We start from the raw sequence: 25,700 nt of genomic DNA, 5'->3' as shown, positions 1-25,700 counted from the left end.
AATAAAATAAATAAAATAAAAAAAGGAAAAAAGATATATATACTTAATTTTCCGTGTAAAGTCAAGTAAAGTCAACTTAATTTTAATACATAAAGTAAACTTAACACAATTATTTGTATTATGTATTATTTTACATACAAAACATGAAGTAGTTTAAACAAAGACTAGTCTTTCTGGATCTACATAATAATCTAATTTGTTTTTTCAGATAAAAATCACCTGAGAGAGAGAGAGAGAGAGAGAGAGAGAGAGAGAGAGAGAGAGAGAGAGAGAGAGAGAGAGAGAGAGAGAGAGAGAGAGAGAGAGGGGGGGGGGGGGGGTGACGTATGTGACGGTAAAGCCTGATTTATGGTTCCGCGTTAAACCGACGCAGACGTTACGCCGTAGGCTCTGCGTCGGTGTGACGCGGAACCATAAATCAGCCCTAACGGCTGAGGCTCCGCGGGTATAAAAGCGCGTTCTCGCTGCGCGTTCACGCATCGTCTCCAGGACAACGAGAGGAAAATCAGCAGAAATAATTCAGCAGAAATAATTCAACAGGAATATCAGCAGGAATAATTCAGTAGAAATAATTCAGAAATATCAGCAGGAATAATATCAGCAAAAATAATTCAGCAGAAATATCAGTAGAAATTATTCAACAGGAATAATTCAGGAATAATTCAGCAGAAATATCATCATGTCTCACGCGTGGGGATACGGACCTGATAACGGTAGGTGGGAGTTCATTGTAATAGTTGAAAAATGTTAATTTTCTTATTTAAACTAAGTTTTCTAATTTATATCTATCGATGAAAATTATTTTTTTCCTTTTTTTATTTTTCTCTTCATTTTTTTTCTCTTTTTTTCTTTTTTTTCTTTTTAAAGTCAACTTAATTTTGATAAATAAAGTAAACTTAAATAAAGTAAACATGAAAAAATAAAATACAATAAAAAGTAAAAACGATATATATACTTAATTTTTCGTGTGTACAAAATTCATTTTCATGGAAAGTCAACTTAATTTTGATAAATAAAAACAGTCCTGTACTTTTTTCGTATTATTCTGCACTTTTAACCCGAATAAGTTCACAGAATATATTTAAAATGTTAATCTTAAATATAACTTAAATATGTTGGTGTAATCAGTTACACAAAAGTTTGTGTAACTGATTACACCAACATATTTAAGTTATATTTTTAAATGTTTTAATGTGTTGTTTCCACAACTTAAAAGTTTCTATTTTCCTGAGTTGTGTGAATTTATTCGGGTTAACAGTGCAGAATAACACGAAAAAAGTACAGGACTGTCTCAGAAAATTAGAATATTGTGATAAAGTTCTTTATTTTCTGTACTGCAATTAAAAAAACAAAAATGTCATACATTCTGGATTCATTACAAATCAACTGAAATATTTAAGCCTTTTATTATTTTAATATTGCTGATCATGGCTTCATTATCCAGACCCCCCCCTACTGGACCAGGACCTGGTCCAGTAGGGGGGGGTCTGGATCAGGTCATGGTTTACAGTTTAAGAAAACTCAAATATCTAAAAAAATTAGAATATTCTGGGAATCTTAATCTTAAAATTAAAGAACTTTATCACAATATTCTAATTTTCTGAGACAGTCCTGTATAACCAACGCTGTCCTTTATTTTTTCTCATTCTAATAGTTGAAAAATATTAGTTTTCTTATTTAAACTTTCTAATTTATTTCTATCGATGAACATTGTTTTTTTCACTTTACAATATTATAAACTGACTTTTTTTTAAATTTAATTTAATTTAATATTATTGTTTTTACATTTTCTGGCGGTAATTCAGAAAATAATTTATATTCAATAAAAAAGTTAAGCTAAATGAATGATTTATCCTGAGTCAACACTAAAATATTAAAATATTAGCTGTGAAAGATTACCCTCATTTTTTTAAGTTAAACTATAAGGTTGTATTTTTTTCACAGTAAAAAATATCTAGCTTGATCTACTTTAAAAACATTAAACTTTTTACATGAGATTATTCTGTAGATCAAGAAAAACTAGTCTTTGTATAAACTAATACATTTTTAGTAAATAATACATTTTGCAAATACAGTTAACTTAATTTTTAATTTTTTCTCTCTTTTTTCATTTTTTTCTTTTCTTTTCTTTTTAAAGTCAACTTAATTTTGATAAATAAAGTAAATTTAACAGAATTAGGGTGCACTGATATAAATATTGTTCTTGATCTACTTAAAAAAATAAGTCAACTTTTTACATGAGATTATTATGTAGATCCAGAAAGACTAGTATTTGTTTAAACTACTTAATGTTTAGTATGTAAATAATACATTTTGTAAGTACAGTCAACTTAATTGTGTTAAGATTACTTTATTTACCAAAATTAAATTAACTTTACTTGCAAATGAATTTTGTACATACTAAAAAATAAGTATTTTATACAAAGACTAGTTTTTCTTGATCTAAATAAAAATCTCTTGTGAAAAGGTTTTCTTAAATTTTTAAAGTAGATCAAGATATTTTTAACTGTGGTTTTTCTACTTAAACAAACATGTTTCATCTAAACGTTGGTCAATGTGCCCAATAAATGTTTAAATGTTCAAATGTTTACATGTTTAAAAGTTTACATTTTTAAATGTTTACATGTTTAAAAGTTTACATTTTTAAATGTTTACATGTTTAAATGTTTAAATGTTTAAACCTCCACTCCCAGCCAGGCAGGGTCTTTCTCTCCGTGCTTTCCTCCGGTTCCTCCGGTTCCTCCGGTTCCTCCGGTTCCTCCGGTTCCTCCGGTTCCTCCGGTTCCTCCGCTTCCTCCGGTTCCTCCGGTTCCTCCGGTTCCTCCGCTTCCTCCCACAGTCCAGAAACATACGAGTACAGGACTGTCTCAGAAAATTAGAATATTGTGATAAAGTCCTTTATTTTCTGTAATGCAAAAATGTCATCCATTCTGGATTCATTACAAATCAAATGAAATATTGCAAGCCTTTTATTATTTTAATATTGCTGATTATGGTTTACAGTTTAAGAAAACTCAAATATCCTATCTCAAAAAATGTGAATATTCTGGGAATCTTAATATTAAACTGTAAACCATAATCAGCAATATTAAAATAATAAAAGGCTTGTAATATTTCAGTTGATTTGTAATGAATCCAGAATGGATGACATTTTTGTTTTTGTAATTGCATTACAGAAAATCATATTCTAATTTTCTGAGACAGTCCTGTATTTTGATTGGTGATTCTAAATGACCGTAGGTTTGAGTGTGAATGTCTGGTTGTGTGTATGTATATGTGTGTATGTGTATGTGTATGTGTATGTGTATGTGTATGTTGTATGTTGTATGTTGTATGTATATGTTTATATGTGATGGACTGGTTACCTGTCCAGGTGAACTCCTGCCTCTCTCCTAGCTGGGATCGGCTCCAGCAGACCCAGGCCCCGACACCTGGTGGCCAACGGGTCCCTGGTTAGACCTGGTCCTGGTTAGACCTGGTCCTGATCAGACCTGGTCCTGGTTAGACCTGGTCCTGGTTAGACCTGGTCCTGATCAGACCTGGTCCTGGTACCCTAACATCCCTAACTAACCTCCCTGTCCCCCCAGGACCCGACACCTGGTGGCCAACGGGTCCCTGATCAGACCTGGTCCTGGTTAGACCTGGTCCTGGTTAGACCTGGTCCTGATCAGACCTGGTCCTGGTACCCTAACATCCCTAACTAACCTCCCTGTCCCCCCAGGACCCGACACCTGGGGCCAGGACTTCCCTGTAGCTAACGGGTCCTGGTCCTGGTACCATAACTAACTTCCCTGTCCCCCCAGGACCGGACACCTGGGGCCAGGACTTCCCTGTAGCTAACAGGTCCTGGTCCTGGTACCATAACTAACCCCCCTGTCCCCCCAGGCCCAGACACCTGGGGCCAGGACTTCCCGGTAGCTAACGGGTCCTGGTCCTGGTACCATAACTAACCCCCCTGTCCCCCCAGGACCGGACACCTGGGGCCAGGACTTCCCGGTAGCTAACGGGTCCTGGTCCTGGTACCATAACTAACCCCCTGTCCCCCCTGTCCCCCCAGGACCCGACACCTGGGGCCAGGACTTCCCTGTAGCTAACGGGTCCTGGTCCTGGTACCATAACTAACCTCCCTGTCCCCCCAGGACCCGACACCTGGGGCCAGGACTTCCCGGTGGCTAACGGGTCCTGGTCCTGGTACCATAACTAACCTCCCTGTCCCCCCTATCAGGACCAGACACCTGGGGCCAGGACTTCCCTGTAGCTAACGGGTCCTGGTCCTGGTACCATAACTAACCCCCCTGTCCCCCCAGGCCCAGACACCTGGGGCCAGGACTTCCCGGTAGCTAACGGGTCCTGGTCCTGGTACCATAACTAACCCCCCTGTCCCCCCAGGCCCAGACACCTGGGGCCAGGACTTCCCGGTAGCTAACGGGTCCTGGTCCTGGTACCATAACTAACCCCCCTGTCCCCCCAGGCCCAGACACCTGGGGCCAGGACTTCCCTGTAGCTAACGGGTCCTGGTCCTGGTACCATAACTAACCCCCCTGTCCCCCCAGGCCCAGACACCTGGGGCCAGGACTTCCCGGTAGCTAACGGGTCCTGGTCCTGGTACCATAACTAACCCCCCTGTCCCCCCAGGACCGGACACCTGGGGCCAGGACTTCCCGGTAGCTAACGGGTCCTGGTCCTGGTACCATAACTAACCCCCTGTCCCCCCTGTCCCCCCAGGACCCGACACCTGGGGCCAGGACTTCCCTGTAGCTAACGGGTCCTGGTCCTGGTACCATAACTAACCTCCCTGTCCCCCCAGGACCCGACACCTGGGGCCAGGACTTCCCGGTGGCTAACGGGTCCTGGTCCTGGTACCATAACTAACCTCCCTGTCCCCCCTATCAGGACCAGACACCTGGGGCCAGGACTTCCCTGTAGCTAACGGGTCCTGGTCCTGGTACCATAACTAACCTCCCTGTCCCCCCTATCAGGACCGGACACCTGGGGCCAGGACTTCCCTGTAGCTAACGGGTCCTGGTCCTGGTACCATAACTAACCCCCCTGTCCCCCCAGGCCCAGACACCTGGGGCCAGGACTTCCCTGTAGCTAACGGGTCCTGGTCCTGGTACCATAACTAACCCCCCTGTCCCCCCAGGCCCAGACACCTGGGGCCAGGACTTCCCGGTAGCTAACGGGTCCTGGTCCTGGTACCATAACTAACCTCCCTGTCCCCCCAGGACCAGACACCTGGGGCCAGGACTTCCCTGTAGCTAACGGGTCCTGGTCCTGGTACCATAACTAACCCCCCTGTCCCCCCTGTCCCCCCAGGACCGGACACCTGGGGCCAGGACTTCCCTGTAGCTAACGGGTCCTGGTCCTGGTACCATAACTAACCTCCCTGTCCCCCCAGGCCCAGACTCCTGGGGCCAGGACTTCCTGGTGGCCAACGGGTCCTGGTCCTGGTCCTGGTACCATAACTAACCTCCCTGTCCCCCCAGGACCAGACTCCTGGGGCCAGGACTTCCCGGTGGCTAACGGGTCCTGGTCCTGGTACCCTAACTAACCCCCCTTTCCCCCCTGTCTCCCCCCAGGCCCAGACACCTGGGGCCAGGACTTCCCGGTAGCTAACGGGTCCTGGTCCTGGTACCCTAACTAACCTCCCTGTCCCCCCAGGACCGGACACCTGGGGCCAGGACTTCCCGGTAGCTAACGGGTCCCTGATTAGACCTGGTCCTGGTACCATAACTAACCTCCCTGTCCCCCCAGGACCGGACACCTGGGGCCAGGACTTCCCGGTGGCCAACGGGTCCCGTCAGTCCCCCATCAACATCGTCCCTAAGGAGGCCCAACACGACCCGTCCCTGAAGAACCTGAAGCTCCGCTACGACCCGGGCACCGCCAAGGGAATCCTCAACAACGGACACTCCTTCCAGGTGGACTTTGTGGACGACGCTGACAGCTCTGGTAACTATCAGATATGGACCAATCAGGAGAAGGGGCGGGGCTAATTCAGGCCAATGAAAGTCAAGCAGTCTAAACCGAGTCTGATGAACCACCATGACTTTTTATGCCAAAACATTCAAAAGTTATAGCAGAAAGTAGAAACTATCAAATATGAACCAATCAGATGAAGGGTGGGCGCGCTTTTTGGCGTCTAGCGTCGCCACGGTAACGCTTTTGAAAGAGAAAAGTAATGCGTGGTGTCGGAGGATGAAGACGCACATTTTGATGTATAACACACCTGGGTGCACGTTACGGTTCGGGCCGTATTAACTGCCGAAGGAATGGCATAAATTTCGCCAAAATGACACGATTAATTCAAAATGACCGACTTCCTGTTGGGTTTGGGCCATGGCTCCAAGAGACTTTTCTTTAAGTTGCAACATGATACAGGTGTGTAGTGATTTTCGTGCATGTACGTCAAACCGTATTGTGGGGCTTGAGGAACAAAGTTTTCCGGGGGGCGCTGTTGAGCCGTTAGACCACGCCCATTAATGCAAACCATGAAATATCACATTTTTCACCAGGACTGACTTGGGTGCAAAATTTGGTGATTTTTGGGGCACGTTTAGGGGGGCAAAAGACCTGATTTAGTCGGAAAAAGAGAAATGAAGGAAAATTCCTAAAGATACAATAGCGGCCTAGCACTGTCAGTGCTAGGCCGCTATTGATAATAATAATAATAATAATAATAATAATAATACAGTTTGATAATTAAAAGGAAATAATAAAATCAAGACAAGAGATAAAAGGGATAAAAAGTAAAGACATGGGAGAAAAAGAGAATAAAACAATTAAAAACAGCAACTAAGGAAAAAACAACAGCATTGTTTAGTGATTGTTTAGCTTTGCTAAAAAAGGTTTTATTTAATTGTCATTATTTACATTTTCAACATTAATCTCTACATTGCAACTTTTTTCTGGAAGTGCACAATAAAAGAACTCTTCTCCTCTGAAATATGTGTCCTCCTCCCTGGCCCTGATACTCTCTGTCCCACCAGAGTCCAGTTCCAGGGTGTTCCCCCATAAACCCCCCTCAGGTCCAGGTTCTGGACCTGAGAACCGGTCCCTGGACCAGACACCGCTGTGGTCTAACGTTCCAGGGTGTTCCCCCATAAACCCTCAACTGTCTGAGCAGATAAGAGCGTTGATGACGTTATTATGGCTGTGAGTGTTTATCTGGAGGTGGACAGACGGCCCTCACCCCCCCCGGTCCAGGTCCAGAACCCCCTCTGGTCCTGGTCCAGAAGCAGCGGAGGCAGACTGATATCATTGGACGCCGAGGCTTTGGATCGCGTGGAGTGGGGAATCTTTTTCACACATTAGATAAATTCAGCTTTGGTAAAAAGTTTACTACCTGGTAGGGTTGCACGGTATACCGGTACCAGTATAGTACCGCGGTACTAGAGTTTTGAAAACGGTACTATACCAGCATTTAAAAACAAACGGTACTTTTATATATTTTTTCTATGCAAACGAATTGGTAAATTGGAGCCTGTCTCTTTAAGCACGGCGAGCTCAGCGAGTGTGACGTAGTTGCAGAAGCAGAGCCGCCTCCCCCTCCCACTCGCATGCGGAGGAGAGAGAAACGAGAAGTCGCGTGTTATTAGACAGACAGAGCGGGTTGAAATAAAATTGAAATAAATAGAGATGGCAGCTGCAGAAAAGCCCGTACTTTTGGACAAAATGGGGGCCCGAAGTACGGTGTGGAAATATTTCTGGTTCAAACCGAGCGATAAGGGCGAGCCACTGAACCAGACGCACCGCAGTGCAAGCGCTGCTACAAAGCGTGTCTCGCAAAAGGAGGCAACACTTCAAACTTGTCCAAACGTTTAAAGGACAACCACATGGACTTGTTCCCCGACTTCAGTCAAGAACGACAGCTGATAACTTTGTTCACCAGTTCACTGCACTGTCATGTTAATTACTACAGAGCCTCTCCCAGCCCGTAGTAAACCTACAGCAGCCTACATACACAGTTAAAACATGTCCATGGTTAATAAATGCAATTTTTAAAATATTAAAAAAAAAACAATTACATTCTTAAAATATTTAAATAAATTCCACAGACTAGAATATAACTTTAATATATTTTTTATATTTTAATATTATTTAATGTTTCATATATATTATAAACCATTAAGGCAATGAATTATATTAATTAATATTATATATTAAAACACACTTTTGTAAAACATTCCATTAGCCTACAATATCTAATCCTATCCTAGTAGAGGACTGTCTCAGAAAATTAGAATATTGTGATAAAGTTCTTTATTTTCTGTAATGCAATTTAAAAAAACAAAAATTGGCATCCATTCTGGATTCATTACAAATCAACTGAAATATTACAAGCCTTTTATTATTTTAATATTGCTGATTATGGTTTACAGTTTAAGATTAAGATTCCCAGAATATTCAAATTTTTTGAGATAGGATATTTGAGTTTTCTTAAACTGTAAACCATGATCAGCAATATTAAAATAATAAAAGGCTTGCAATATTTCAGTTGATTTGTAATGAATCCAGAATGGATGACATTTTTGTTTTTGTAATTGCATTACAGAAAATCACAATATTCTAATTTTCTGAGACAGTCCTGTAGATAATAGAATGATCCTCAATTTATTTTTCTAGTTATGCCCATTTAATGTTTCATGTGGCCTATAGTTTCAAAACACAAACCTTTTGAACAATGAGAACAAGTAAAATAAAGCAATGGAATTCAAATTAAAATGACCATGTTAATTAAAATACTGTACCCCCTCCCTCCCCCAATTACAGAAGTCTAGTGCTCCTGGCTCAGAGAGGGTGACACCACCCACTCAGAAGCAGGAGTTTTTGCTGCTACAGTATTTTATTTAACATGGTGACTTTAATTTGAATGGCATTGCTTTATTTTACTTGTTCACACTGTTCTAAAGGTTTGAACATTTTAATATCCCATGCCAATTATTTATTTTATTTATTGTTGTTATTGTTCCCAAAGTCTGCTTTAAAATAAAGGAAAACATTGACATTGAGAGAGTTCCACCTTTTTACAAAAAGTATCGAAAAGTATCGAAAAGTATCGAAATACATATTGGTATCGGTATCGAAACAGAAATTTGGTATCGTGACAACCCTACTACCTGGGTGGAATGACTCTATTCTTCTCCTCACGATTCAGTCAGAACGAACAATACTCTGGGAGTATTTCCCTCTCCACCGGTCGACCAGGGTCAGACTGATCTGTTTCTGTCCCTGCTGCACTGGCAAACTTGAAGTTATTCAGTTTTATATCAGGATGTAAACTTAACTTCGGTAAAGTGAACTATTTCCTCTAAACAAAACTACACGTATGTTTCCTTTACACCAGTGGTTCTCAACTCCGGTCCTCGGGACCCCCTGCCCTGCATGTCTTAGTTGTTTCACTGCTTCAACACACCTGATTCTAATTAACAGTCGTCACCAGGTTGTCATCAAAGTCTGGACAGTTCTGTTGATGACACAGCTCCTTGTATCACGGTGTGCTGAAGCAGGGAAACATCTAAGACCTGCAGGGCAGGGGGTCCCGAGGACCGGAGTTGAGAAACACTGCTTTACACAATTTCCCATTTAAAATATCTTTGCATGGTTTCACATATCTTGGAATTCGAGTCACAAGTAAATTCAAACATCTTTTTAAAGCCAATTTTAGACCTTGTGTGGAACGTATGAAACAGGAAACTGCTCCCATTACATTCAGCTGCAAGGATTAATGCTGTAAAAATGAATTATTTTCCAAAGTTCTCCTATGTATTTCAGTGTAGAACGATGTTCCTCCCCCAGGTGTTCTTCCAGAGTTTATTTGGGATAAAAAAAACCCAAGAATATGGAAGGAATATTTACAGAGACCAAAACCTCTTGAGGAAAGGCCTTACCAAACTGAAGGTTTTATTCCTGGGCCACTAACACCAGAGTTCTACAGTACTGGTTTAGGTCTGATACCTTTCACCTCCTCCTGCCTGGTTGGTAATCAGTCTTTTTCCTCCAAACCTGTCTCTGACAGCTCTTGTACACTCCCCCAGTAATTGCCCCATCTCTTCCTATCCTAAAATATAATTGTTAAGACCTCCTTAAGGATTTGGAACCAGTTCAAGCGTCACTTTGGCTGACAAACCTTTTCCATGGATGCTCCACTGGCTGCAGGTCATGTTTCCCTCCTTCTATATCAGATGGTGCTTTTTTAATATGCTCTAACCTTGGATTAAACAATTCAAAGATTTATATGTGGGCGGTAGATCTGTATCTTTTCAACAGGTTCTACAGTTGTTCTCTCTTCCTCAACATCACCAATGTAGATACAGGCAGACTCGTAGTTTTGTTGGCAGTGAATACGCCCATTTCCTTAATACAGTGGTCCCCAACCCCCGGGCCCCGGTCCGGTACCGGGCCGTGGGTCATCTGGTACCGGGCCGCACAGAGAGAAAAAATTATTTCTGTAACCCCGACTAATGATGGTTGACTATCAAACTGATGGTTCACGGTGTTTTTATTCCTTGGATGTAAATACACTGCAAACACACTGTAAGAGCTATAAAGGAATACAATAAAATAGTTAGTCTTTCTACATTCATATAAGTTTCATTTAACTTAAATACAGACCGACGCAGCTGCTGCTCGGTAATAAAGCTACCACAATACATGAGTAACCATGGCAACCAAACTCAAGCTGGACATAAATACGGCATAACATTTGCAAAGAAAACAAATCCTGATCAGCAGGAGCTTTTTGTGTCAGTTAGGCTCCACGTTAGCGCAGGATGTTTACGAGGTCTCGGTGAGACGCCTTCCTGACTGCAGTTTTTAAGACTTTGACAGAAGTAACTGGGACAATCATTGATCCTAATTCCATGACTGATTTGTTTGGTGTCTTTCAACTGCCTTTGCTTAAACTCCAAGCAGATCTGAAAGCTTTTGTGACTTTATTGGCTGGACGTTTTATTCTAATGAGGTGAAAATCACCAACACCATCACTAACACTGTGGATAAAAGATATAAATCCAACACACACTGAGAGAATCTTCCAGAAAACTTAGTGAAATGTGGGGACGTTTCTTTGCAGAGAAAGTTTACACCGGAATAATAGACCGGGTTAGTATCTTCTTTGCAGTAGTTTGTTAGTATCTTCTGGTTAGGTACATCTTATGACCCTCGAGAGCTTCTCAGGTGCAGGGGGTAGGGTGGTCTTGACTGGCACAAATCCCTCGCCAGACTTGAGCCAACCGCAGTCCGTCGGACTACGTTCGTCTGTAAGAAAAGATGCACTTTGTCATTCATCATGAGTACTGTCCGAGCGGGAATGAGACACAAGATTATTGTTATATTGACACACTTAAATGTAGGTATATACATGATCAGTGCAAGAACAGTAAAAATGCAAATGTACCGGAGGCTGATGCCTTCCATTCCTGTACTTGTAGGTACACTCTCAGGCTGTGGTATTTTGCTGCCCCTGATGTAGGTGGTAAGGCCTGTGGCTCAATATGAGTGGAGCTTGATGCCACTTTCTCACAGAACCGATGGTATCGGAGGGAGTCCAGGGTGTCTGCTGGCTTGCCATTGTACAGTATCACCAAGGCTTTCTCTCCTGCCCTTGCTACATCATCTTTAGAAGATGAACTGTCAAAGAAGACGTTGGCTTGCTCTCGAAACAGGGCACTCTCTTTGAATTTTTTTAAGGAGGTTCCCTTCCCGACCCCATGAAGACGAGATGTTGTGTCACATCCGAAAACTGCATGTAAGAACAAGATGTGCTTACATATATCTGGGCCGAGCAGTCGTTTTGTGGCCTTGATGTTCCACATGTGGGTCTTTTTTGTGTTCTGTCTTGTTTCAGAACAGAAGAATAGATCACAAGACTTCAGACTGGCATGGTGGCATAGAAGCACCAACAGGTCTGTGTCATCTCCTATGAGCACGGTCTTGTTGGTGGTAGCACACTGCACAGCTTTCTGCACAATCAGCAGGTCAGCATCTCCTGAGGCATGGTAGGTTTCACAGTTTGCCTTCTGTAGCTCTGCACTTAACATGAAAATGAAATTCTGCTTGTTATCTCTGTTGGTCAAGAACTCGTCTTTCTTCATGGTAAGTGTCATATCAGCTGTAAATGTCACTATGGCTCCGATCCTTCCTTTAGAACGTCTCTGGTGTGTCATATCCTTTGTGTTGTTAGATTGATATCCATCAAACACCACTACGGCCTTTCCATACTTCTTTACCACATACTGTGTGTATTGGTGGAATATGTATGTGTAAGTGGATCCAATGGACCACGGGATACGTTGTAGGAGTGCTCCCCCATCCAGGACGTACTGGCTGCCATCAACCACATTGTCTGCTGGAACATCTGGCCCAACGTGTTTCCTGATGGCATCAGCAAGGGCAGGCTTTTTTGCTTCTCGAAGGAGCAGAGAGGAATCAAAAAGAGCTGGCGGATAGCTACAGAGCTCATACTTCAGGGCTGACTCCAGTTCATCACACTTCTGTGCCACTATCATCAGTCTCTGGAAGAGGAGCTGCGGATCAACTTGGATTTGATCTCCATCTATTTTTACAGATGACTTCATGCCGAGAGTGACAGCTTGATCTTTCCTCTTGAAAGTGTACTCTGCAGGTGTGTGACCATCCATAGAGCTCAGGATTGATGTGCCGACAGCCTGTGCAGTATCTACATTGACAATGGAAAGGGCATGCTCTCCAGTGGCTATATTGCGAAGACTTGGGTCCTTGTCAAAGGGATTTCGCTCCTGTAGATATGCGAGAACGCTCAGTGTATCCTTCCAGTCACGGGCTTGCCTTGCTTCGGTCATGTCTCGGTTCTGCTCTCCAGTATTAAAGTTGACCCCTGTGAGTGCTTCCATTGCCTGGTTGACTTCTGCACAGGCAGGCATGGAAAGCAGCCACAGCCATAAAGCAATACAGTACTGTGTGAAACAAAGTATATAATTCCTGTGTATAGTAAATTGAAAATGAAAGGAAAATCTACATCTGATTATTATCTTTATTTTTGAGAGTTAATGTTACCTCACATCTATACCTCTGCAGCTTTTCCGATGGTGGTGAGAGTGAATGTAATAATTAACATTCCTATCATTAGTTTATATTGATGACCATTTTTGGGTTCATAAAATTTCCAGTAAAGCTGCACAAATGAATAGCTTACATCTGGGCTCATTGGATGCACAAGAGTCTCAGCTGTCAAGAAATACCAATTTATGCAATGACATTCCTGACTCCCAGTGTGCAGAAATGGGCAAATACACAGTTTTTATAATAGGCGGAAATTACATATTTGTACAGCATGCAAAACACTACATGATTCTTGCACAAAACTACATGGGCTTAACATAAATTTGGTATGTCTGTATAGGGGAGGCTTGTAGGTACCCATGTAACCCATTTCCATTAACATATATTGAGGTAGAAGGCCAAGGGACCATTTGAAAAATGGTGATGGCCATATTTCCCTCCCCAAAAAATCGTCTTAACTTTGAATAATTAGGTATGTAGCCCCCTTTCCAATGAGGTAACATGACATGGTTGGTCTCATTGGAAACCTGAGGTTGTCTAGAATCAAATGGTATCTTTACTTTTGAGCTACCTCAAAATTTGAACGCGTCACAATCTCTGAAAGACAGTGTCGTCAGTGATCCTGCCAGCAATCAAGTAGGTGTCATAGGGGTAACAAAACATTGAAAAAAAACACATTTCCCATGATGGGATTCCTTGGGACTTTTTTTCTCTCACTAAAGACATATTGAGGATACAAAATCAGTTGAGTTTGCTACTGTTGCAATTTGTCCTAGGTTTAGCCTAATTCTGGCCTATAATGACTGGACTATAGGGCCGGACTGGAAAACCTTTTCAGGCCAGGAGTCAGTCATGTAACCAGGCCGCCTTGCCCACACGCACGCACACAATTGTCAGGGTTTTGACACTTCCTCCCAGTTTTAGTTTCAGTTCTGTCTTGCCCCGCCTGTGTCCCATCTGCCCTGATTGTGTCTGCACCTGTGTCTCGTCATGTCTCGTTATCCCCTCAGTATATCTTGTCTTGTCATTCCTTGGTTCCCTGTCGGTCCGTACTGTTCCCTCCTCCATGTCTCCTCGTACCTTTTTTATGATCCTGGTTTTTTGTCAATCCTGCTCTGCAGCGCTTTGTTTTTGCCCTTTGTGAATTAAACCCTTTTATTTTTGAGAACTCCTGTCTCCAGCCTCCCTCTGTCTCCTGCACTTGGGTCCTAAGAAAACCCTAACCATGACACACAATAGTATGTTTTTGGCTGATTAAAAACGAAATGCACTCCAATATAAGAATAATAGCCACTAAAACCCTCACCCTAATGTTTACAAGAATGTGCGTGGAAGAAAGCATAACAAATGACTCTTCAACTAGCAAATCCAACTAGGGCCAAACCTAGCAATTAATCTACGGAGGGACAGCCTTATTACACATGGCACATAAGCACACAACACATGCAAACTAGCACATATGTGTGGGTGGACAGACAAACACACACATGTACTGCATTCCAAATAGAAGTCCACATATGGACCTACTGTGATTTCTAAGGTTGGAATATACAGTAATTTTACTGATGTAATTCAGTTTCAGTTCTGGTTCTGGTTCTGTTCTAACCCGGTTCTGGTTCTGTTTCAGTCCTGAACGGGGGTCCGATCACCGGGACTTACCTCCTGGTTCTGTTTCAGTTCTAACATGGTTCTGGTTCTGGTTCTGTTTCAGTTCTAACCTGGTTCTGGTTGTGTTTCAGTTCTGGTTCTGGTTCTGTTCTAACCCGGTTCTGGTTGTGTTTCAGTTCTGAACGGGGGTCCGATCACCGGGACTTACCGCCTGAGACAGTTCCACTTCCACTGGGGGGCCGGAGACGACCGCGGGTCTGAGCACACGGTGAACGGGACCAAGTTCCCCTGTGAGGTACCAAGACCACTAGAACCCCTAGACCAGCAGACCCCCTAGAGACCTAAACCCCCTAGAACCAGGTACCCCCTGATCCGGTCTCCAGTAACTGGTTTCTCCTCCCCAGCTCCACCTGGTCCACTGGAACACCAAGTATCCCAGTTTTGGAGACGCCGCCGACAAACCAGATGGACTCGCCGTGGTGGGAGTTTTCCTGAAGGTGAGAACCTGGTTCTGGTCCTGGTTCTGGTTCTGGTCCTGGACGTGGACCGGGTAACTGGTCCAGTTCTGAGGCCTCATCTATAAAGCTTGCTTGCGCAGAAAAAGCGCCTGAAAGTTGCAGAAGCACCTTCTATGCAAAGCCTCAGATCTAAAAAGAAAAAACTAACCAAAAAATCTGCGTATCTTTACGGCAACCCTGACCCTCCCGTAAGAATTTACTTAAGACACGGGGAACTGGCGACGCAGGCTGTGAGGTGGTGAAATGAAGCAGATTCATGTCATACTCTTAATAATGTCATCACATATCACAACATATATCAGACTTATAATAAAATAGTGCTGATAACGGAGCAGGCGGCGGGGGGGGGGGGGGGCGGGGGGGGGTGGCTGCCGCTCTGAGCCCACTACTCCACGCCGAAGAGGAAAAAAGAAAGTGTTCTGATTAAAATAAGGAAAGTTGGACTATATAACAATTGCGTTCATAAGGATAAAGTTTTAAAAAAAGTTAAAAATTAAAGAAATAGTCTTCTCCCCGTGTGTGTCTGCTTGTCGTGCACGGGTACGTGCGCGCATGTTGTGTTTACTTTTAAGCCGGAATTATGTAAATCAGCCCTGAGCAGCTCTGAGGGGAGGAGGGGGAGCGGGTCCCGTCCCGTCTTCGCACAGAGTGTCTTGAGGATTTGCAATTACAGGCTGAGCCTTCCGTTAGTTTTTAAACTGTAAAGTGGGGGGGATTTCAACCACAGGAATGGCTAGTTTCAAAATTAAACTGAGAGAAGCTGTGTTTCAACATAATATAATGTTACAATAGTCTATTAGAAAAGTTAAAGGAATCCATTCATGTACATTTTTCAATGTTCATATTATTATTATTAGTATTTGTTCATATGCACTGAGAAATTCATGTTAATATTTTCAGGTTAATTGATCTATGTAATTCTTTGTATAAATGCTGAATTGTTGATTAATTGTATGATTTAATGTGGACCCCAGGAAGAATAGTCTTCATATTTATGCAGACTAATGGGGATCCAAAAATAATAAATAAATAAATAAAAATACATGATTTTGAAAAGTGGGGGGGACATGTCCCCCCTGTCCCCAGTGGAAATTGCGTCGTGGCACTAACGGGCAGCAACGGCGTGCTGCCACTCACTCGCTTTATTTTATACTATTTATATACTTATTCTAACTTTTACTGTGACCACCAAATAATGTGGTTTTCCTGTCCTCCACATCATCTACAACATCTAGATCTAAGTCTCCGTGAAATTCATTCTGATCCAAACAGGCTGCAGGAAGCCACTGCACATGCTCAGTAGGCTCATCCATATGCATTTATGCTATGAAGTGGGCGTGTAGAGGGCGGGATATGAGGCGGATTCAGATGCACATCCTTCCAGCTGGACTGTGATGTATAAAGAGAACATTGCGTGCAAATGTGCGTGCACACGGTTTTATAAATCCGGATTTTTTTTTGCGCCCGGCATATTCGGCTTTTGAGCGTACGTGCACTTTTAGTATGACTCCTACGCAGTCCATTTTAAATGAGGCCCCTGGTGTGTAAGTTCTGACCCAGTTCTGACCTGGTCCTGACCCGGTTCTGACCTGGTCCTGGTCCAGACCTCCTCCTGAGGTCCTGGTGTGTAGGTTCTGTCCCAGTTCTGACCCAGTTCTGACCCGGTTCTGACCTGGTCCTGGTCCAGACCTCCTCCTAAGGTCCAGGGGCCTCATCTATAAAGCTTGCTTGCGCAGAAAAGGCGCCTGAAAGTTGCGGAAGCCACCTTCTACGCAAATCCTCGGATCTAAAAAGAAAAAACTAACCTAAAAATCTGCTTATCTTTACGGCAACCCTGACCCTCCCGTAAGAATTTACTTAAGACACGGGGAACTGGCGAGACAGGCTGTGAGGTGGTGAAATGAAGCCAGATTCATGTCATACTCTTAATAATGTCATCACATATCACAACATATATCAGACTTATAATAAAATAGCGCTGATCGTGTCCTCTGTGTGTGAAGCTGTCAGTCAGGAGGACTCTGCTGCTGCTGGAGCTGCAGCCTCTTCTTCACCCACCGCTTTAGGACAGAACAAATGAGGGGCTGCGTTTAGGGAGCCCCACGGAGCCCCTCATTTCTTCCCTAAAGGGACTCAGATTTGTTTTCATATATATGAGTTTTACGCGCGCGTGAAACCTTTACGTGCGGGTGTATGGTGCCTAAATTAGGGTCCCGCGTTAAACGACGCAGAGCTACGGCGTAGGGTACGCGGCGACGCGCAGCTACGCCGTAGGGTCTGCGTTGGTGACGCAGAACCATAAACCCGCCCTGAGCAGCTCTGAGGGGAGACGGGAGAGGAAGAGGGGGAGCGGGGGGTGAAGCGGGGCTGCGGGGCCGTTTTCGTATCGCTTTCATACAGTGTCTTGATAATTTGCAATTTAAGGCTGAGCCTACCGTTAGTTTTTAAACTGTAAAAAGTAAGGGGGAAAAAAACATGATTTTGAAAAGACGGGGGGACGTTTGTCCCCCTTTTGCACCAGGGAACTCACGGCGTTTAGCGCAGCAACGGCGTGCTGCCACTCACTCGCTTTATTTTATTGTATACTATTTATATAGTTATTCTAACTTTTACTGTGACCACCAAATAATGTGGTTTTCCTGTCCTCCACATCATCTACAACATCTCTGTCTCCGTGAAAGTCAGTGTCACGGTGACGGGACACCCTCTCATTCATTCTGAAGCCAAACAGGCTGCAGGAGCCACTGCACATGCTCAGTAGGCTCATCCATATGGATTTATGGCATAAAGTGGGCGTGTAGAGGGCGGGATATGAGGCGGATTCAGCTGAGCAACCTTCCAGCTGGACTGTGATTCATAAAGGAACATTGCGTGCACATGGTTTTATAGATCCAGATTTTTTTTTTGCGCCCGCCATTTTTGTCTTTTGGGTGTACGTTAGGGCTGGGCGATTATACGATCTCGATTTGTGATCGCGATCAAATTAAGTTCGATCACGGTGATCAGCTGTGGGTCTACTTTCTCGATCACGTGCAAAACATGCTGCAGCAAAGTGCACGACAACCAATCACAACCCGCTTTCCTGGCACCGCGCTGTCTGCATTAATTGATCATGCATGACATGCCGCGGCAAGTTGCATGACCATAGGCATTAAAGTAGTCACATCTGCCTCCCCTGCACTGGTGGGAGCAAGCGTGACCAGAGAGAATAAAACTACAAGACAACAACAACCGCAGGCTAGCGTTAGCTTAGCTTCGAGCCGACCGGGACTCACGGTTAGCGGTTATTTATTTATTTATTTCGCCGGACAACTTCTTCCGAGCGTACAGGAGGAGGGTGTGATGGATTCACAAAATGCCCTTCGTGATGGATGTATTGTGTATTCGAACCGCACTCATTAAAGTTGTGATTCGCTCTGCTTGTACCACAAATTACTCTGATCACCGCCGACTTCAGAAACTCCGCGGCCCCGACATGGGTGTGTGTGTGCGTGTGTGCGTGTGTGCGCGCTCAGCGGAGTGAATGTGTCGGAGCGCGGAGGCAACAAGCAGAGCTCACCAGATGACGCCGTAGGTGTAACGCGGGACCATAAATCAGCGTTAAGTCCCTTTAGGCTAATACTGTGAGAAATAACCTCTCATAATAGCGGTACTACAGTTAATAAATGTAATAAAACTGCCGTTTCTGCTGGCTACTGAGTCCTGTAAGTGGCGATTGAGTTTTAACTCCTTAATTACCAACCAGCGTCAGAGTCACGCACAGTAAACAAACAGTGATGTTAGAGCGCCACCTGTTGGTCAATTTAAGCAACCGCATCGCCAGCTGCTTGACAGTGGCTCAAATCATATTAGTTTACTGTTTTTGTTTTTAATAATGTCATTGCAATTTTATCTATGCAATTGTGAAAAAAATGGCAAAATAAATGAAAAACTGTGAACAACCGCATTCCGTAGGCTATTCAGTACTCAGTATTCAGCCAAGTCTTTACATTTTATTCCGCTTCAGTTTCGGCCTCAAATTTTCATTTTGGTGCATCCCTAGTTTTTTCGGTGGGTACCACTGGTAGCATTCTGGATTCTTGTTAAAACATGCTATTGGCTTTATTTGTTAATAAAAAAAAAACTAATCTCTGGAGGGGGGGATCTTCTGATTTAAAAAAAATCGTGATTAAAAATCGAGATCGTTCAATATGGGAAAAAAAATCGTGATCACTTTTTTTGCCATATCGCCCAGCCCTAGTGTACGTGCACTTTTAGTATGAATCCTACGCACTCCATTTTAAATGAGGCCCCTGGTGTGTAGGTTCTGACCCAGTTCTGACCCAGTTCTGACCCGGTTCTGTGTCTCCTCCAGATCGGACCGGCCAACCCGCGTCTCCAGAAGGTTCTGGACGCCCTGGACGGGATCAAGACCAAGGTAGGACCCGTTCTGCTTTCAGGTTTCAGGTTCTGGAGGACCCGGTTCTGGTTTCAGGTTCTGGAGGACCCGGTTCTGATTGGTAGAAATGAACCAACTGTTCTCTGATTGGTAGAAATGAACTAACTGTTCTCTGATTGGTAGAAATGAACCAACTGTTCTCTGATTGGTAGAAATGAACCAACTGTTCTCTGATTGGTCAGAAATGAACCAACTGTTCTCTGATTGGTATAAATGAACCAACTGTTCTCTGATTGGTCAGAAATGAACCAACTGTTCTCTGATTGGTCAGAAATGAACCAACTGTTCTCTGATTGGTAGAAATGAACCAACTGTTCTCTGATTGGTCATAAATGAACCAACTGTTCTCTGATTGGTCATAAATGAACCAACTGTTCTCTGATTGGTAGAAATGAACCAACTGTTCTCTGATTGGTCAGAAATGAACCAACTGTTCTCTGATTGGTCATAAATGAACCAACTGTTCTCTGATTGGTAGAAATGAACCAACTGTTCTCTGATTGGTCAGAAATGAACCAACTGTTCTCTGATTGGTAGAAATGAACCAACTGTTCTCTGATTGGTCAGAAATGAACCAACTGTTCTGATTGGTAGAAATGAACGTGGGAGGAGCTTCCTCTTCCGTACCCGGGATAAACAACAAGCCTCTTTCACAGAGAGGGTGCAAAGCGGCGACCGCACCGGCTTTCCCATTTATTTATGTGCTACAAAAATGTGCTGCGCCTGCCTGCCCCAATTGAACATTTTTTAATTTCACTTTGCTGTGCTGTGACGACATCTCGACTCGTCCAATAGGAGAGAAGAGAGAAAGTTGTGTCCAATAGGAGAGAAGGGGGCGGAGCCTCTGCGCCGACTCTTCTGCTTGCGCCGCTCCAATTTGTGATCAAACCGTAGCTCGTAGCCAAAAAATGAAAACATCGTGAGAGACACAGAACCCGGCAGATTCTGACAATCTTAATTTATTCAGATATTCCTTAAAATGAGTGAGTAAGCTCAGTGCGAAGACAGAGTGAGATTCTTTTGAAGAAAAAAAGTCATTTTATGAATCCCAACACCTATGTCTACATTCTGACCAAAAATTATTGGTCTCCTTTTTACGGTTTGGCCGTGAGCTCGAGTTACAAATAAAAATTCAGGTAATTTTTAACGGCTTCTGCCACTCTACCAACCGACATTCCGCACGAAAAAGTGATTTCCAGTCCTCGCTTGAGTGCTCATATTTGGAAAAGTTTACATCTTAGGAAAAAACAGTTTCAGTTTTTGAGAGAAGAGAAGTTTTCCTCCGTTTTGAAGTTTGAATGACATTTCTACGTGCAAGCACGAGAAAGTTAGGTGACTCAGAACAAAGGTGATTTTTTTTACCTCCTCCCATCCACAGTGTGACATTCCGCGCCACACACATACATGGGAAAATCTCCCCATTAGTTTGGAGACCTGGAAATGTTTTTGCACTTCGAGCGAAAACTATTTGTGCGATCGCTCTGAAAATCCACAGGACTGTAGTTAAATTCAGGGCCTACAACTTTCTAAATTGGTTCAGAATTTTTCAAGTAACCGTGTGCGATTGTTGAGGCCCCAAAGTTCTCGCAATGCATTCCAGATGGCGCTAAAAGTGCACGTTTTTGCACGTTACGCGAAAGCGTACGAACCAATCGCTAATAAAAGTCATACCACTCGATTCCCGATTAGGGCGCACGTTTCTACGTTTCCTGTTTCAGTAGGACAGAGAGCGTCCGATGTCTTGCAGTGTGACGCGATAGTCGGACGTTCTCATGCATTTATGACACAGTGTATGTTCTGAACTCTGACGGTGTTTCCTTCCTTCCTTCCTTCCTCGTCTCCTCGTCTCCTTGGTTCCTGGTCCTGATTCCTGGTCCTGGTCCTGGTCCTGGTCCTGCAGGGGAAGCAGACCACCTTCTCCAACTTTGACCCCCGTACGCTCCTCCCCGGGTCTCTGGACTACTGGACCTACGACGGGTCCCTGACCACCCCCCCCCTGCTGGAGAGCGTGACCTGGATCGTCCTGAAGGAGCCCATCAGCGTCAGTCCGGCCCAGGTTAGTAATCTAGACCTAGACTTGAACCTAGACCTCAATCTGGTTCTAGATCTGGGTCTCTCCCGCTGTTGCTTCCACCTGCCTGTGTGTGTGTCTGTGTGTGTACGACTCCATTGCCGCTGTTGGCAACTCTGTTCCCGCGGCGCTGTTGCTGACATTGCTGCGTGTGTGTGTCTGATGTGTGTCCTGGTCCAGGTTTCTAACCCCCTTATGATCCAGGTCTAGTCCTGGTCCTGGTCCTGGTCCTGGTCCTGGTTTTCCTGGATCTCTGCTTCTCTTCTCTCCATCATTCTGGTCTGGTTTCCACGGCGAGGAGCTGATTCCAGTCCAGCAGGTCCTGGTTCCCAGGTCTCTGGGGGGCCCAGATCCTCCTGGGGGACCTGGGTCCAGGTAACCGGGTCCTCCTGGGGGTCCTGGGTCCAGGTAACCGGGTCCTCCTGGGGGGCCCCTGGAGACCTGCTGGTCCCGTAGGAGACTCTGTTTACTCCAGGACCTGCTGAGTCCAGGTCCCCCATGTAGACCTGGACCCGCCCCCCCTCCTGAGACTCCTTATTAATTCCAGTCCCTTCTACACTAATTAAACAGCAGTTTGTTCCTGCTGAATATCATGAAAGTTGTTTTATTAAGATTCTATGGAGGTAGATTTGTTCCTTAATTATTAAATAAAAAACACCTAGTACGAGTATTTTAATTTGTACTTGTACAAATTTGTAGTACTTGTAGTACTTGTACTACCAACACCGAGTACCGATCCGATACTTCTACCACAAAATAACTAGGCTAAAAATGCAATGAATTGGAAGACGAAGGTTTTATTTGCAACAGAAATTGCGACGCCGAAGTTGCGATGCCGTTGCTGCGACGCCGTTGCCGCTACGCCGTTGCCGCTACGCCGTTGCCGCTACGCCGTTGCCGCGACGCCGTTGCCGCTACGCCGTTGCCGCTACGCCGTTGCCGCTACGCCGTTGCCGCGACGCCGTTGCCGCTACGCCGTTGCCGCTACGCCGTTGCCGCGACGCCGTTGCCGCTACGCCGTTGCCGCTACGCCGTTGCCGCTACGCCGTTGCCGCTACGCCGTTGCCGCGACGCCGTTGCCGCTACGCCGTTGCCGCTACGCCGTTGCCGCGACGCCGTTGCCGCTACGCCGTTGCCGCGACGCCGTTGCCGCTACGCCGTTGCACATACGCACACACACATAGCCGCACATACATATACAGACACACTGGCTAGTTCACCTGCACGCTTGCTCTGTAGTTTTGGGGTTAGTTAGGGGTAGCTTACCCTAGCCTAGCCTAGCTTAGCTCAGACTGTGATTAGATCTCCAGATTTGGGTCGATTGCTGCTCGTGTTTTGGTCGGCTCCGTGTCGGTTTTGTGTTTCGTTTGTGTTTTTTTTTTTCAGATTTCCAGTGCTCGACGTGAGGCCTCCGTGTGTTCCTGCCAGTCTGAACCGGTCTGGTCTGAACCGGTTTGAGCCGGACCTGATTGATCTTGTTTCGTCCCCAGATGGCGAAGTTCCGGAGCCTCCTGTTCACCGGAGAGGAAGAATCCGCCTGCTGCATGGTGGACAATTACCGTCCCCCCCAGCTGCTGAAGGGGCGGCAGGTCCGGGCCAACTTCAAGTAGCTCTGCCCCCTCTCCTAACCCCGCCCACCCAGCCCTGGCCCCGCCCCTCACCTCCTAACCCCGCCCCCAGCTCCAATTACCGTCCCCCCCAGCTGCTGAAGGGGCGGCAGGTCCGGGCCAACTTCAAGTAGCTCCGCCCCCTCCACTACTGGCCCCGCCCCCAGCTCCTGAAGGGCCACGTCTCCTTCAAATAAACCTGACTCCGCCCACTCAGCTCGCTGGCTCCTCCCTCTTTCTGACGCTCCGCTAGCTCCAGTTTAGCCGCGTTTAGCCGTGCTCCGTCGCTAACATGCTAGGCTAGTTTCTCCGATTCTTTTATCTTTCGGATAAAGTCTGAAACTCTGGACTCTGGAGGACGTTTGATCCCGTTTAGACGTAAAAGTGTGTTTTTGTGAGGAAGATTTTACAGTGACAATCCGGCGACAATCAGCCGACGACCCGACACTCAGATTGTTCGGAGAAACAAACGACTTCATTTGTAGCAAAATCAGAACCTTTAAGAACTGAAGCCAGAGTCGGCGCATGGAAGCGATTTTTTACGTTAAATTTTAGTTCAAAGTTACTTTTTTACCCTAAAGTCGTAGAGTTTGAAAATTATTCTTAAAATTCCTGATTTTCCCGACTTTCTCTAATTTGTTACATTTTTATGAAGTAGGTTTTTAAATAGCTGAATTTTCTGGTATGAGTTATAGATAAAGATATTGAGTATAAATTCAGGTGTTTTTTCTACTGGACTTTACCAACTTCAACGATGCAGAATGTTAGCTCATGCTAGCCTTAGCTAAACACTAGCTCAGCTAGCCTCAGCTAAACGCTAGCTTGGCTATTCTTATCTAAATGCTAGCTCGGTTAGCCTCAGCTAGATGCTAGCTCGGCCTGAATTTAATCTTTCCTTCACCAACGTGCCTTGTTTCTTTCCCAAAACGATGAAAACATCAGCAGGATCTTTGTAAGAAGTAATAATTAATAATTCAGGCTTAAAGTTCTGAGTTAAAGGTCGAGTTCCTCCAGAGATCCAGAGTCTTAGCTAGAAATCTACTAGCCTCGCTCTGCAAAAACTCTAAATCTTAACACGAATATTTGTCTTATTTCTAGTTAAAATGTCTCATTTTTAGTGAAAAAAAATCTCATTCCATTTAAAACAAGACTCATCACTGGAAACAATAACAATTTTCACCTGTTTCAAGTAGATTTTCACTTTAAATAAGTAGAAAAATCTGCTTTTTTTTGCTTGTAATGAGAAGATAAATATTGTTCCACTGGCAGATTTTTCTACTTATTTCAAGTGAAAATTTACTTGAAACAGGTGAAAATTGTCAAATAACAAGTTATTTTTCTGGTGATGACTCTTGTTTTAAGTGTAATGAGATTTTTGAAGTAGAAATAAGACAAATATTCTCGTTAAGATTTAGAGTTTTTGAAGTGAAGTTTTGATCGACTTCCGAAGCTTTTTCTTTGCTGTGAATTGTTTCGTAGACGTTAAATGTTAGAAAGTGTTTTTATTGATAACTGGTTTCCTGAAGGAGGATCCTGGATTCTCCGTTAGCTCAGTTAGCTCAGTTAGCTCAGTTAGCTCCGTTAGCTCAGTTAGCTCCGTTAGTTCAGTTAGCTCCGTTAGCTCAGTTAGCTCCGTTAGCTCAGTTAGCTCCGTTAGCTCCGTTAGCTCAGTTAGCTCCGTTAGCTCAGTTAGCTCTGTTAGCTCAGTTAGCTGAATGTTTCAGTGTTGGATGTTTCAGTAAAACAATAAAAACTCTGAAGTTCCAGACGTGTCTGTCGTTTTTAAACGTGTCTTATTTTTATTTTGTATAAATATTCACAGTTGATGAGTGGATGAAAGTTTGGATGAGCAGGACCAGGACCAGCAGATGAGACCGCCCCCCCCCGAGGGTTTGGACCTGATCTGATCCTGAATGAGCTTCTGTTGTTCTGGACCTTCAGTAAACGGGTCAACGGGTTCATGTGTTTGTTGTTGAGGTTAATGATGAATTATGGAACTCTGGCAGGACGTTGTCCCCCCCCGGTCCAGGTCGTCTCCACCGTCCCCCCCGTCCTCCTCTGACCTTTAAAGCATTTAAGAGTCATCTAACCGCGTTAAACCCACTTTAAACCACTTTAAACCACTTTAAACCAGTTCTGAGCGCTTTAAACCACTTTTAACCACTGTACTTTAAACCAAAGTTAAAGTTTTTTTTTCTTCTTTTTTCTTCTTTTTTCTTTTTTTTCTTCACCAAAGAAAAACAATTTAAAGTTATTTTTTATCGTTTTTTGTCTTTTCTTAAAAGCTCTTCTGCCTGTTTGGCGACATAGAGAGATGAAAAATGTCAAATTGTGGTAAAAGATGCCGTATTAAGGCTACAACTTTTATTCCTCGTCCCCCTGGAATTATTCTCTAAAATGTTATTTTGTTTATTGTC

General features: G+C 44.2%; 1 protein-coding gene across 1 annotated transcript; it reads left to right on the top strand.

The window, feature by feature from the left end:
- The first annotated feature begins 490 nt into the window (after positions 1-490).
- On the top strand, positions 491-24,032 carry cahz (carbonic anhydrase). Its single transcript, XM_061731504.1, has 7 exons — positions 491-713; positions 5,755-5,952; positions 14,826-14,944; positions 15,054-15,146; positions 19,522-19,584; positions 21,506-21,661; positions 23,167-24,032. Exons 1-7 carry the CDS (start codon positions 680-682, stop codon positions 23,284-23,286), a joined length of 783 nt encoding a protein of 260 aa, XP_061587488.1. The 5' UTR covers positions 491-679; the 3' UTR covers positions 23,287-24,032.
- Positions 24,033-25,700: the final 1,668 nt, after the last annotated feature.

The sequence above is a fragment of the Cololabis saira genome, chromosome 10, assembly GCF_033807715.1.
Source record: "Cololabis saira isolate AMF1-May2022 chromosome 10, fColSai1.1, whole genome shotgun sequence".
NCBI classification, from domain to species: domain Eukaryota; kingdom Metazoa; phylum Chordata; class Actinopteri; order Beloniformes; family Belonidae; genus Cololabis; species Cololabis saira.
The sequence above is the reverse complement of the archived record's forward strand: the minus strand, read 5'-3'. Positions and strand labels throughout refer to the sequence as shown.

Excerpts from the sequence above, each read along its gene's own strand:
- cahz (XM_061731504.1), top strand. The coding sequence starts at position 680 with ATGTCTCACGCGTGGGGATACGGACCTGATAACG. Across the intron at positions 714-5,754 it reads GGGATACGGACCTGATAACG|GACCGGACACCTGGGGCCAG; the intron begins GTAGGTGGGAGT and ends CTGTCCCCCCAG. Across the intron at positions 21,662-23,166 it reads TCAGCGTCAGTCCGGCCCAG|ATGGCGAAGTTCCGGAGCCT; the intron begins GTTAGTAATCTA and ends TTTCGTCCCCAG.